At 34.2% G+C, this 13,675-nt stretch overlaps 1 protein-coding gene and 1 long non-coding RNA gene across 2 annotated transcripts; both read right to left on the bottom strand.

Annotated features, from left to right (window-relative positions):
- Positions 1-325: 325 nt before the first annotated feature.
- Positions 326-11,612, bottom strand: LOC140144639 (adhesion G-protein coupled receptor D1-like). Its single transcript, XM_072166453.1, has 7 exons — positions 11,560-11,612; positions 11,015-11,075; positions 10,270-10,364; positions 3,748-3,868; positions 1,904-1,945; positions 1,239-1,298; positions 326-423 (listed from the first exon to the last, which is right to left on the bottom strand). The coding sequence occupies exons 1-7, from the start codon at positions 11,610-11,612 to the stop codon at positions 367-369; spliced, it is 489 nt and encodes a 162-aa protein (XP_072022554.1). The 3' UTR covers positions 326-366.
- A 511-nt stretch (positions 11,613-12,123) lies between these two features.
- Positions 12,124-13,316, bottom strand: LOC140144643 (uncharacterized). Its single transcript, XR_011857918.1, has 3 exons — positions 13,235-13,316; positions 12,732-12,843; positions 12,124-12,182 (listed from the first exon to the last, which is right to left on the bottom strand). It is a non-coding gene; the product is annotated as an uncharacterized lncRNA (long non-coding RNA).
- Positions 13,317-13,675: the final 359 nt, after the last annotated feature.

Raw genomic sequence — 13,675 nt, 5'->3', positions numbered from 1 at the left:
AATCTATAAATTGCATAGTAATCTCATTTACAACATGATCATGAGAAATGGAGCTTATGTCGAAAATATAATTTATTTTTTATACCAGTTTTAACGCTTTAAACCTGCTGCGTTTGATGCAAACTACATGCAAAGTGAAGTTTGTGTTACCAAGTTATAATTAGCAACTTATCAATATTAGCTCATTTCTCTTCTTCGTGTTACATTTATGTACTTGTTATATATGCAACTTATCAATATTATCGATATCAGACTCATTTCCCTTCTTCGTGTTACATTTATGTACTTGTTATGTATGCAACTGATCAATATTAGCGATATTAGACTCATTTCCCTTCTTCGTGTTACATTTATGTACTTGTAAAGTTAATTACCTGTCGTGTCTATAGCGTTAGCTGCTGGTCGGACCTGTATCACTCGAAGCTTCAAAATAGAAGAGAAATATAATAGGGTTGTCATTAATAGCAATAGTTTTTCTTTAAATCCGACACATTTCATAATATTCGAGAAGCATTTCCAGGTGTAGCATGTTACTTCGGTACCTATAATGCATTTTACAACTGGATAAAATTATTTCAAAAAACCCACCAAGAAATGGGTTATTATACCAAGGGATTAGTTCCAAAAGACTCTACCTGCAATAGCTGCCCTATAGACATATGACAATTTCTGCATTCTATATTGTACATAATCTAAACATATGACACCTGCCAGCTATTGCATGTAAGTCCTTCTTGCACCAAACCCTCGATATTCGTGACATTTCTCATTTGACTGCAATTTTGACAAATAATTTTAACATAATTACGATCACTGATTAATTCTATGACCATACTTTTGGTGTACAAAAATACAGCATATTTGCAATCCCCTTCAAAGAAAATGAAACCATATTCCAAAGAATGTTGCTTTAATAGGTGGTATGATTATTATTATCATTTATATTATTTATTATCTTTACCCATGGTATGCTCGAATCAGCATAAAACAATGTAATACCTACATCTGTCTATGGTATAAGTTTTTTAGTTAGTGGACTGAGCTTGTAAATTCTTGCATTATCGTTAGAAAATGTTTTGCCTTTGATAGAGATTCTATAGGATTTGAAGCTCTGCCTACTAGCTGTTCATTTTGATTTAACTACCAAACTTGTTTTACTTTTCAGCATTTCATAAGCTACGAATGTTACACTTTTTAATACCTTTACTAATTTAGTATAGTGTGGGATTGTGACTTACATTTATATTGTTGACCTGCCCATTTCTTCGACTCCATTCTCTTTTCAATGCATCACGAACCTGAAAATAATAATAAAAGTCAATGAATTAATTATTGTTTAGGTCTTGTATATAGCACCTAAGACCACGTGAATTATGTCTCCATTATAAACATTAGGATGAACACAAAAAAGACTAAAAATAATACTGGCTAATATGTATTTAACAATTACTTATTGTGCGTACTTAATAAGTGTGAAAAATATTAATATATTTGAAATATTCTTTCTTCTTGGTTGTTTCTTCCTTCCTTTTTTCTTTCTTTCTTTCAAATAACCCGTCCGTGTTACTATTTTTGTTCATGATTATATAATAAAATCACAGATTCATAATTGAATTAGAAGTAGCATGTAATAGTTATAAATCCTCAATCATAAATGGTTCTTTGCTAAAATGAAGTTTAAATCAAATTACAAAATATGAGTCAGTTTAAGTGACCATTATTACTGCTGCTTGTATGTATGCGAGTTTGTTTGAAAGAGGATTTGATAAGAAAATGCAATTCTTATACCTTTTCCCGCTGCTTACAATACTTTTGATTGTTTTCTCATAGAAAATTCGCCTTGTGACTTAAGAATATTTTACCACAGATATTATCTGTGATTTTACGAGCTATATGTACTTACCTCTGAGTTAACATAGCAGGTGATGAAAACCAAATAGATCCCCTGCATTGGAAATAAATATTGACAAAATATTGGGTAAACGTGTTATGAGGCAGACATAAAAAGCTAAGGGATAAAACATATGTAATAGATCAGAGTATTAACCCTAATGCTAAACGTTGTTTTTGGCTATCGGAAAGGAAAAGAGCAACGAAAAAGGCGAGAAGATGAATAATTATTTTACTTGGCACCCCCGGGATTCGAACCTTCAGACCCCTCGGGTGCCACGCACAAGATCACTGACTGGTAGCCAAGAGGGTTTGGCTGGCCCGGCCAGCAATTTCCTGGGTATATATGACTTAGGCTGATTGCGTCATGCCCGACACATACATCTGTACAATGTATACATGCGCATTGGTTTTCTTTGTAAGATTTCAAAGAGTTTACTGTCCTTGAACGGCCGCTCTGCACACACATGGGTCCTGTTGAGATTAGTAGCTATTAGGCTCAGTCTATAATGCTGAAACAAGTGGAACAAGGTAAGCACACAAGCCTATCCGGTTTGCCTAATTCCAACAAATCAAACTGAACAATTTTACCACCAGCCTTTGGTTCAAGAGAGAAATAATCACATATTTAAGCAGGCAGTGTTTACACAAATGTTAATGTCGTAGAAAAAGGGGGCAACCTCGACCGTCTCCTGTTTGGTACGCATTATGCTTCTAAATTATACATGTATCGGTAAAAATAAATGAGGCTTCCTTTTGATTTTCTATATTGAATAGCAGTTAAGCATATAACACTCTTTCTTTTTGAAACTTAGAGGATGGCTTATGGAGTTTCCCCTTTGATTTCAATGATATACAGGGTGTCCCAGAAAAAAGTACCGGGCAAATGAAATTGGACGAAAAGTCGAAAAATCGAAAAATCGAATCGGTTGACTGATTGCGAAGAAATGACCGATTATATAACGCATGTGTCAATTCACTTCATTGCAAGTTTGAAAGAAAGATCATTCAACACAATGCGCACGAGTAGTTAAACTGTCAATGGGCTTCATATTTGAAATCCTTTTCGTTCTTTTTAAACAACCTGTTTCTTGCAAAACATTTAATTAGGTTTTGTTCAAATTTGAAAACCTGCACGATATTGAAAATGAAAGCTTGCATGTGAGATGGTGTTCGGTATTTTGTAAATATCTTTTTTCGTTAATGTTGATATAAATGTTGTATGAAGAATACTACATAAAGAATTCCAGCTGGCTTAAAAAATTCTCACACACAATAATGTTTTCGGAATATTTCCTAGAAATTGTATTGCAAAGTTTAAATCTTTTAAAAATTTCAACATTAATGTTGCGTGGTATCAAAAATCACACGTAAAGCTGTAAGCACTTGATCATTGTCATTCTTGGCTCAAATGTTCATTGTAAAGTATATTTGCACAGCCTAAAGAATTAAAGTTGGAGAGCTTCCAATTGTAGAAATCAAAGTTTTCTCGGACAAACTGTTATTCATCTTCAGTGAAAGCATGAATGACATAACACCGTCGGATTTTATTATATAATGTGGACTAAATTTAGTCCTAAACTTTAGGAAGCGGTGAGCGAGTATGAAAAAAGCGCCTGTTGATCAAACTTGGAATGAACTGCATTGATGCACGCATTAGGCAATCGTTCATTTCTTCGAAACCAGTCAATCGAATCAAATAAAAGTTTCGTATGTGATGCACAACAAAATAATCTATGCGCTATATTTTGAATTGTTTGATTCTGATGTCTATTTCTCGACTTACGTTCAATTTTATTCACTCGGTAATATTTTCTGGGATACCCTGTAGATACATGTATAAATGTCCACACTTACCTGCAAGGAACTAAGTATATCAAAAACGTATGTGACGTTTATGCTTAAGTTGCCAAAGAGCCCAAGCAGCCAAGCTACTCCAACCATTGGAAGTAACAAGGCTGTACTTCGCAGTCCAATTCTTGAAGAGAAAAAGAGAAAAGAGAAATACATTGGCTGATGGGTGAAACTATTTTTTTTAAATTAACTGGAATTTCTCTTTGTACAATAATACTGTTTTGTGACTTTTAGGTATACAGGGGAAAGAACCACGCAGACTTGCACAATTAAACATGAAATCACAATGGAAACATCACATGCATAGGCAGATAAACCATATAAAAAACTCCGAGCATACCTGCACTGCATGGGGATTTGAGCCCCATACCTAGGCCCAGACATTTTGTTTGTCCGGCGAATGCTCTAACCACTGATGAGCTATAACACAGACTGTCCACCTTTGTTCCATAACCATTAAGGTATCGGACATTTTTTTGTTTTTGCTATAGCCTCCGAATGAAATGTATTTAATTATGTTTGTACTCACTCAGGAAGCATTGTATGTGAATTTATGACAATTCTATATTCTATTCTTTTTATGGGCATTTTAATGTCTAAAATGACCCAAAATGAGGGTTTTCAATATTGCCGTCCATTTATAATCGTCACCCCCGGACTTTTGTTTTTGTTGATGTATTGCTTGTACAATGAAATATGGGTCCTTTCACAATAAAATGACCATCTGAAACAAATGTGTGTCCCTGATAATCAGGACTAACTTTTGGTAGTTTATGGTATTTTTTACCTCCATATATAATGGTTCTGTACTCATTCACATATCAGTTGGTGTGTGTAATGGGGTTGTATGATCCATATATAATGGTTCTGGAATCATTCACATATCAGTTAGTGTGTGTAATGGGGTTGTATGATCCATATATAATGGTTCTGTAATCATTCACATATCAGTTGGTGTGTGTAATGGGGTTACATGATCCATATATAATGGTTCTGTACTCATTCACATATCAGTTAGTGTGTGTAATGGGGTTGTATGATCCATATATAATGGTTCTGGAATCATTCACATATCAGTTGGTGTGTGTAATGGGGTTACATGATCCATATATAATGGTTCTGGAATCATTCACATATCAGTTGGTGTGTGTAATGGGGTTACATGATCCATATATAATGGTTCTGTAATCATTCACATATCAGTTAGTGTGTGTAATGGGGTTACATGCTCCATATATAATGGTTCTGTACTCATTCACATATCAGTTAGTGTGTGTAATGGGGTTGTATGATCCATATATAATGGTTCTGGAATCATTCACATATCAGTTGGTGTGTGTAATGGGGTTGTATGATCCATATATAATGGTTCTGTAATCATTCACATATCAGTTAGTGTGTGTAATGGGGTTGTATGATCCATATATAATGGTTCTGTACTCATTCACATATCAGTTAGTGTGTGTAATGGGGTTACATGCTCCATATATAATGGTTCTGTAATCATTCACATATCAGTTGGTGTGTGTAATGGGGTTGTATGATCCATATATAATGGTTCTGTAATCATTCACATATCAGTTGGTGTGTGTAATGGGGTTACATGATCCATATATAATGGTTCTGGAATCATTCACATATCAGTTGGTGTGTGTAATGGGGTTACATGCTCCATATATAATGGTTCTGTAATCATTCACATATCAGTTAGTGTGTGTAATGGGGTTGTATGATCCATATATAATGGTTCTGGAATCATTCACATATCAGTTGGTGTGTGTAATGGGGTTACATGATCCATATATAATGGTTCTGGAATCATTCACATATCAGTTGGTGTGTGTAATGGGGTTACATGATCCATATATAATGGTTCTGTAATCATTCACATATCAGTTAGTGTGTGTAATGGGGTTACATGCTCCATATATAATGGTTCTGTAATCATTCACATATCAGTTGGTGTGTGTAATGGGGTTACATGATCCATATATAATGGTTCTGTACTCATTCACATATCAGTTAGTGTGTGTAATGGGGTTGTATGATCCATATATAATGGTTCTGGAATCATTCACATATCAGTTGGTGTGTGTAATGGGGTTACATGATCCATATATAATGGTTCTGGAATCATTCACATATCAGTTGGTGTGTGTAATGGGGTTACATGATCCATATATAATGGTTCTGTAATCATTCACATATCAGTTAGTGTGTGTAATGGGGTTACATGCTCCATATATAATGGTTCTGGAATCATTCACATATCAGTTGGTGTGTGTAATGGGGTTACATGCTCCATATATAATGGTTCTGTAATCATTCACATATCAGTTAGTGTGTGTAATGGGGTTGTATGATCCATATATAATGGTTCTGGAATCATTCACATATCAGTTAGTGTGTATAATGGGGTTGTATGATCCATATATAATGGTTCTGTAATCATTCACATATCAGTTAGTGTGTATAATGGGGTTACATGCTCCATATATAATGGTTCTGTAATCATTCACATGTCAGTTAGTGTGTGTAATGGGGTTGCATGATCCATATATAATGGTTCTGTACTCATTCACATATCAGTTGGTGTGTGTAATGGGGTTACATGATCCATATATAATGGTTCTGTAATCATTCACATATCAGTTAGTGTGTGTAATGGGGTTGTATGATCCATATATAATGGTTCTGGAATCATTCACATATCAGTTGGTGTGTGTAATGGGGTTACATGCTCCATATATAATGGTTCTGTAATCATTCACATATCAGTTAGTGTGTGTAATGGGGTTGTATGATCCATATATAATGGTTCTGGAATCATTCACATATCAGTTGGTGTGTGTAATGGGGTTACATGCTCCATATATAATGGTTCTGTAATCATTCACATGTCAGTTAGTGTGTGTAATGGGGTTACATGCTCCATATATAATGGTTCTGTAATCATTCACATATCAGTTAGTGTGTATAATGGGGTTGTATGATCCATATATAATGGTTCTGTAATCATTCACATATCAGTTGGTGTGTGTAATGGGGTTGTATGATCCATATATAATGGTTCTGGAATCATTCACATATCAGTTGGTGTGTGTAATGGGGTTACATGATCCATATATAATGGTTCTGTACTCATTCACATATCAGTTGGTGTGTGTAATGGGGTTACATGATCCATATATAATGGTTCTGTACTCATTCACATATCAGTTGGTGTGTGTAATGGGGTTACATGATCCATATATAATGGTTCTGTAATCATTCACATATCAGTTAGTGTGTGTAATGGGGTTGTATGATCCATATATAATGGTTCTGGAATCATTCACATATCAGTTGGTGTGTGTAATGGGGTTACATGCTCCATATATAATGGTTCTGTACTCATTCACATATCAGTTAGTGTGTGTAATGGGGTTACATGCTCCATATATAATGGTTCTGTACTCATTCACATATCAGTTAGTGTGTGTAATGGGGTTACATGATCCATATATATTGGTTCTGTAATCATTCACATATCAGTTAGTGTGTGTAATGGGGTTACATGCTCCATATATAATGGTTCTGGAATCATTCACATATCAGTTGGTGTGTGTAATGGGGTTGCATGATCCATATATAATGGTTCTGTACTCATTCACATATCAGTTGGTGTGTGTAATGGGGTTGTATGATCCATATATAATGGTTCTGGAATCATTCACATATCAGTTGGTGTGTGTAATGGGGTTGTATGATCCATATATAATGGTTCTGTACTCATTCACATATCAGTTAGTGTGTGTAATGGGGTTGTATGATCCATATATAATGGTTCTGTACTCATTCACATATCAGTTAGTGTGTGTAATGGGGTTACATGCTCCATATATATTGGTTCTGTACTCATTCACATATCAGTTGGTGTGTGTAATGGGGTTGTATGATCCATATATAATGGTTCTGGAATCATTCACATATCAGTTAGTGTGTGTAATGGGGTTACATGCTCCATATATAATGGTTCTGGAATCATTCACATATCAGTTAGTGTGTGTAATGGGGTTACATGCTCCATATATAATGGTTCTGGAATCATTCACATATCAGTTAGTGTGTGTAATGGGGTTACATGCTCCATATATAATGGTTCTGGAATCATTCACATATCAGTTAGTGTGTGTAATGGGGTTACATGCTCCATATATAATGGTTCTGTACTCATTCACATATCAGTTGGTGTGTGTAATGGGGTTGTATGATCCATATATAATGGTTCTGGAATCATTCACATATCAGTTGGTGTGTGTAATGGGGTTACATGCTCCATATATAATGGTTCTGTAATCATTCACATATCAGTTAGTGTGTGTAATGGGGTTACATGATCCATATATAATGGTTCTGGAATCATTCACATATCAGTTAGTGTGTATAATGGGGTTACATGCTCCATATATAATGGTTCTGGGATCATTCACATATCAGTTAGTGTGTGTAATGGGGTTACATGCTCCATATATAATGGTTCTGTAATCATTCACATATCAGTTGGTGTGTGTAATGGGGTTGTATGATCCATATATAATGGTTCTGTACTCATTCACATATCAGTTAGTGTGTGTAATGGGGTTGTATGATCCATATATAATGGTTCTGTACTCATTCACATATCAGTTAGTGTGTGTAATGGGGTTACATGCTCCATATATAATGGTTCTGTAATCATTCACATATCAGTTAGTGTGTGTAATGGGGTTGTATGATCCATATATAATGGTTCTGTACTCATTCACATATCAGTTAGTGTGTGTAATGGGGTTGTATGATCCATATATAATGGTTCTGGAATCATTCACATATCAGTTGGTGTGTGTAATGGGGTTACATGATCCATATATAATGGTTCTGTAATCATTCACATATCAGTTGGTGTGTGTAATGGGGTTACATGATCCATATATAATGGTTCTGTACTCATTCACATATCAGTTAGTGTGTGTAATGGGGTTGTATGATCCATATATAATGGTTCTGTACTCATTCACATATCAGTTAGTGTGTGTAATGGGGTTACATGCTCCATATATAATGGTTCTGTAATCATTCACATATCAGTTAGTGTGTGTAATGGGGTTACATGCTCCATATATAATGGTTCTGTAATCATTCACATATCAGTTGGTGTGTGTAATGGGGTTACATGCTCCATATATAATGGTTCTGTAATCATTCACATATCAGTTAGTGTGTGTAATGGGGTTGTATGATCCATATATAATGGTTCTGTAATCATTCACATATCAGTTGGTGTGTGTAATGGGGTTGTATGATCCATATATAATGGTTCTGTAATCATTCACATATCAGTTAGTGTGTGTAATGGGGTTACATGCTCCATATATAATGGTTCTGTAATCATTCACATATCAGTTGGTGTGTGTAATGGGGTTGTATGATCCATATATAATGGTTCTGTAATCATTCACATATCAGTTAGTGTGTGTAATGGGGTTGTATGATCCATATATAATGGTTCTGTAATCATTCACATATCAGTTAGTGTGTGTAATGGGGTTGTATGATCCATATATAATGGTTCTGTACTCATTCACATATCAGTTGGTGTGTGTAATGGGGTTACATGATCCATATATAATGGTTCTGTAATCATTCACATATCAGTTAGTGTGTGTAATGGGGTTGTATGATCCATATATAATGGTTCTGTAATCATTCACATATCAGTTGGTGTGTGTAATGGGGTTGTATGATCCATATATAATGGTTCTGTAATCATTCACATATCAGTTAGTGTGTGTAATGGGGTTACATGCTCCATATATAATGGTTCTGTAATCATTCACATATCAGTTGGTGTGTGTAATGGGGTTGTATGATCCATATATAATGGTTCTGGAATCATTCACATATCAGTTAGTGTGTGTAATGGGGTTACATGCTCCATATATAATGGTTCTGTAATCATTCACATATCAGTTAGTGTGTGTAATGGGGTTGTATGATCCATATATAATGGTTCTGTACTCATTCACATATCAGTTGGTGTGTGTAATGGGGTTACATGATCCATATATAATGGTTCTGTAATCATTCACATATCAGTTGGTGTGTGTAATGGGGTTGTATGATCCATATATAATGGTTCTGTACTCATTCACATATCAGTTAGTGTGTGTAATGGGGTTGTATGATCCATATATAATGGTTCTGGAATCATTCACATATCAGTTGGTGTGTGTAATGGGGTTACATGATCCATATATAATGGTTCTGTACTCATTCACATATCAGTTAGTGTGTGTAATGGGGTTGTATGATCCATATATAATGGTTCTGTACTCATTCACATATCAGTTAGTGTGTGTAATGGGGTTGTATGATCCATATATAATGGTTCTGGAATCATTCACATATCCGTTGAAATATTGTTGTCAATACTCCGATAGTTTACACAAGTTAAATTACCTTTAAAAAGTTTCATATAAATTATGTTACAGGTCAGTAACCTACCTGATCATATGGATGGAATGAATTCTGTCCTGTTCTTGGATATCTGCCACTCCCAATGTTTTGTGTATTATGACCACTAGGATTACTAGATTTATCTAATAATAGAAACAAAAATAATAATGATAATGAAATATTATCACCAATAATGATACATATTCTCTCAAAAATTGAAGACACGTCTTAAAATTTTTGTATCGTGCGGTCGTGCGGAATAGATAAGCACACACTTCTAGTATGTTATACAGATAGTGATGATCCCCCGAAGACCGAGGAAGCAGTAGTGACAAGGTCGAAAACTTCCTCAGTAAAAATCTTACTTATGATCTTTATGATTTATGTCCAATTTTAATTTTTAAAATAAATAACGTAAAATAAACGTAGGAATTTAATATTTTACACCATAGAATGTTTTGACACCATAGAATGTCGAAGCTTTTGATTTGGTTAGTCTAACACTGATGTTTGGGGAGGTATATCAGCCAGAAAAAAGTATTAAAATGCACAACACATACATTTTGCTCACATGGAAAAGTATGCCCATTATGTATTTTAGTGAGAGTATGGGCTGAATAATAATGATGATGATAACAATGATAATAAAAATGATAATACTAATAGCAATAGTAATAATAATTCTTTATATTTATTCGAAGTTTGCCAGCAGTCTGGGTTTTTTTTGGTGTGTGTCCCTTATTATGTTGTGCTCTGTAGTAACCATCTTAAAAATGCTGATTTGCATACATACCGTCAGAATAGCGATTACAGGGGCGATGAAGGCCCAAACAAAGTGTCCTGTCAACCAACACCTAATGGAAACAATGTATATATGGTAGTTTTACGTACGGTATAAATAATTACAAAGACATATCCCAACCATCGTTTACTGTCAAAAATTTAAAGCGCCAATATTCATTTCATAATATTACAAACTTATTTAACTCAAAATCTTCCAACTATAATATACATAGAATATTCGTAATGGTGAAATTCTGTCAAAAATCATCAACATCAGATAAAATGGATTAGAACTGGCGCTGTTCGATCGGACTCGGACTGAATCGTGAGTGGAATCGCGAAGGCGTTAATGATGAATTGTCTCAATTATTTGGTCTGAGAACAAAATATTTAAGCGATTTTTTTTCCTTGCATCAAGGCACACATGTGCATTACCACATTCTTTCAAACATTGTAGAAATTGCTATTGGAACATGACCTTAAATTAATGTGATGAAAGTTAAAACATACAATTATTAGCCAATAAATATTAACACAGCATTTTGTAAACTGTACCTTTCTGGATCGTTTAAATGTTCTCTACCAATTGCAGCTGTAATGGTGGTCATTAGTATAGGTGCTCCTGTTGAGATTTATAATATAATGTAAAGTTACTCGTACGGCTACTAATTTAATGGAGATACTTAAATTAAACACCGATACACTCCATGCATTTTATATTATACAAGTAAAGGGAGAGTTAATATCAAGTCCAGTAGCAGAAATTGCAGATATATTGTTTTGTTTATTGTCTATTTGTTTATGTTCGTTTCCTGGGCAGCAATGGAGAACAGTGCTGGTCACTGATTGCATGTCCCCGGTTAAAGAAGAAATAAATTGTTTTTGGTTGTTACAACAAAATCTTCCCAATCCATGAATTACACGTCTATTCTATTTTGGATCTTTTTCTCTCAGGATTTCGTATCTTAAAATATGTTACAGAGATTCGATGATTTTAACTTTTTGTTTTAATGTTCACCCTTACCCCAGCCAATAACGATGTAAGCAACTCTAAAATTTCTCTCAATGCCGAAAACTAGTACTATCATACGGTATAGATGTAAAGCCTCTACGAGCATGCAGCAAAACACTGTCATGAGCATGTTATACCGCAAGATGGTTACTGTGTGACAGGCGATCTGACGAAGAAGAAGAACAACAACGTAGTAACATTAATAGAATTAAAACAATTCATTTACTTAAATATCTTTAATATCTGCCCTGCATAATTATAAAGCAAAGTGTAATGTATTAAAAGCAGAGAGGTGGGAAAATACCATATTTATGTAATTACAATAATTGCTCGAATGGCTCATCCTTAACGTAGAAAGGAGAAAGTAGTATTCTTATTTAATTTCGTCTTCCTAAGGAAAATAGATCCCCTTATGTTTCCCGGCACTTTTAATGCTCAAATACGACACCAAATGGCTTTGCCGAATTCTAATGACCATCCCTTGCACTTATTCCAGTGAACAAAAATTACCACCTTAGTCGGCATTAGGGTAAATGATTTAAGTTGGAGGGTAATGTTTACTGGTATTTATACCACCTTAGCCAGCGATTGGGTGAACGATTAAAGTTGGAGGGTAAGGTTTACTCGTTTTACTTTTGTTCTTCGTACAACGAGAGTTAATAACAACTATTTCTCATGACAAGTTAATGAAATTTACCTATTCATCTTAAAATACCTGATTTGATGATGCCCATTTACTTCCAAAGGTCACAATATAGGCGACTGCCATGGCAAGCATCAGGTTGGCATGCACCAATATCTTCTCTTTGTCTAAACTTGTTTTATTCCTAGTGAAGTACAAAATGGAGAAAATGACATTCCATGAATGTGCCACATGACAATAATGCAGGGATGACTTTTTCAAAATAATAATAACAACAACAAAAACAAAAACAACTACAGCAATAATAATGAGAATAATAATAATAATAATAATAATAATAATAATAATAATAATAATAATAATCAATAATGATAATGACAATTAAATACTGATACTAAATATTGAGACGAATTGGAAAAAAACATACAAATATGCTATAGGGATCTTGTCGCCCTTGCTTCCTATTTACAAAAAAAGGAAAAAAAAACACTAAAGGTATTAATCAGGTGTGTTTGTTTTGTTTATTGTGTTTGTTTTATTAATATTATATATTTTATCTTAAAATATCAACTAACCACAATATTACGCAGACGACCAATCCAAATATCAATGATATAATGGAAATGACGATTCCAGTAGCGACTACTTCCTCAATCACGTGTGAATAAACTTGGGTATCATTCTATATTGCGGAGAAAACGTAGCAATTAAGGTAATGTTAAAATCTGTATTGTTTCAATATTGTTAAAATACAAGTTTTTATCTAAGTGATATTTCATTCCCATTAAATATATATTTTGCAACAGCGTAACATTACCTTTGAAAACTCAAAAGGACGGCGAAAGATGTAAGGTGGTTGAATCCACAGGTTTGATGCGTCTCATTTCTATCGTCCTCATAAGTAAAGGAACCTTCACGCGACCAACGGCTGCATTATATGGGACACATAATAAAACATATTAAATATCAATTAGTATGATAATATAGATAGAATACACGTGTCTTCAATTCGGTAA

Source organism: Amphiura filiformis, unplaced genomic scaffold (genome assembly GCF_039555335.1).
Source record: "Amphiura filiformis unplaced genomic scaffold, Afil_fr2py scaffold_69, whole genome shotgun sequence".
NCBI lineage: Eukaryota > Metazoa > Echinodermata > Ophiuroidea > Amphilepidida > Amphiuridae > Amphiura > Amphiura filiformis.
The sequence above is the reverse complement of the archived record's forward strand: the minus strand, read 5'-3'. Positions and strand labels throughout refer to the sequence as shown.

Bases quoted from the DNA above. Each gene is read 5' to 3' on its own strand.
- LOC140144639 (XM_072166453.1), bottom strand. From the start codon at position 11,612: ATGACCACCATTACAGCTGCAATTGGTAGAGAACATTTAAACGATCCA. The intron at 1,299-1,903 runs GTAAGTACATAT...TATTATTTTCAG, and splicing joins CCTGCTATGTTAACTCAGAG to GTTCGTGATGCATTGAAAAG. The intron at 424-1,238 runs GTAAGTCACAAT...TCTATTTTGAAG, and splicing joins GGCAGGTCAACAATATAAAT to CTTCGAGTGATACAGGTCCG.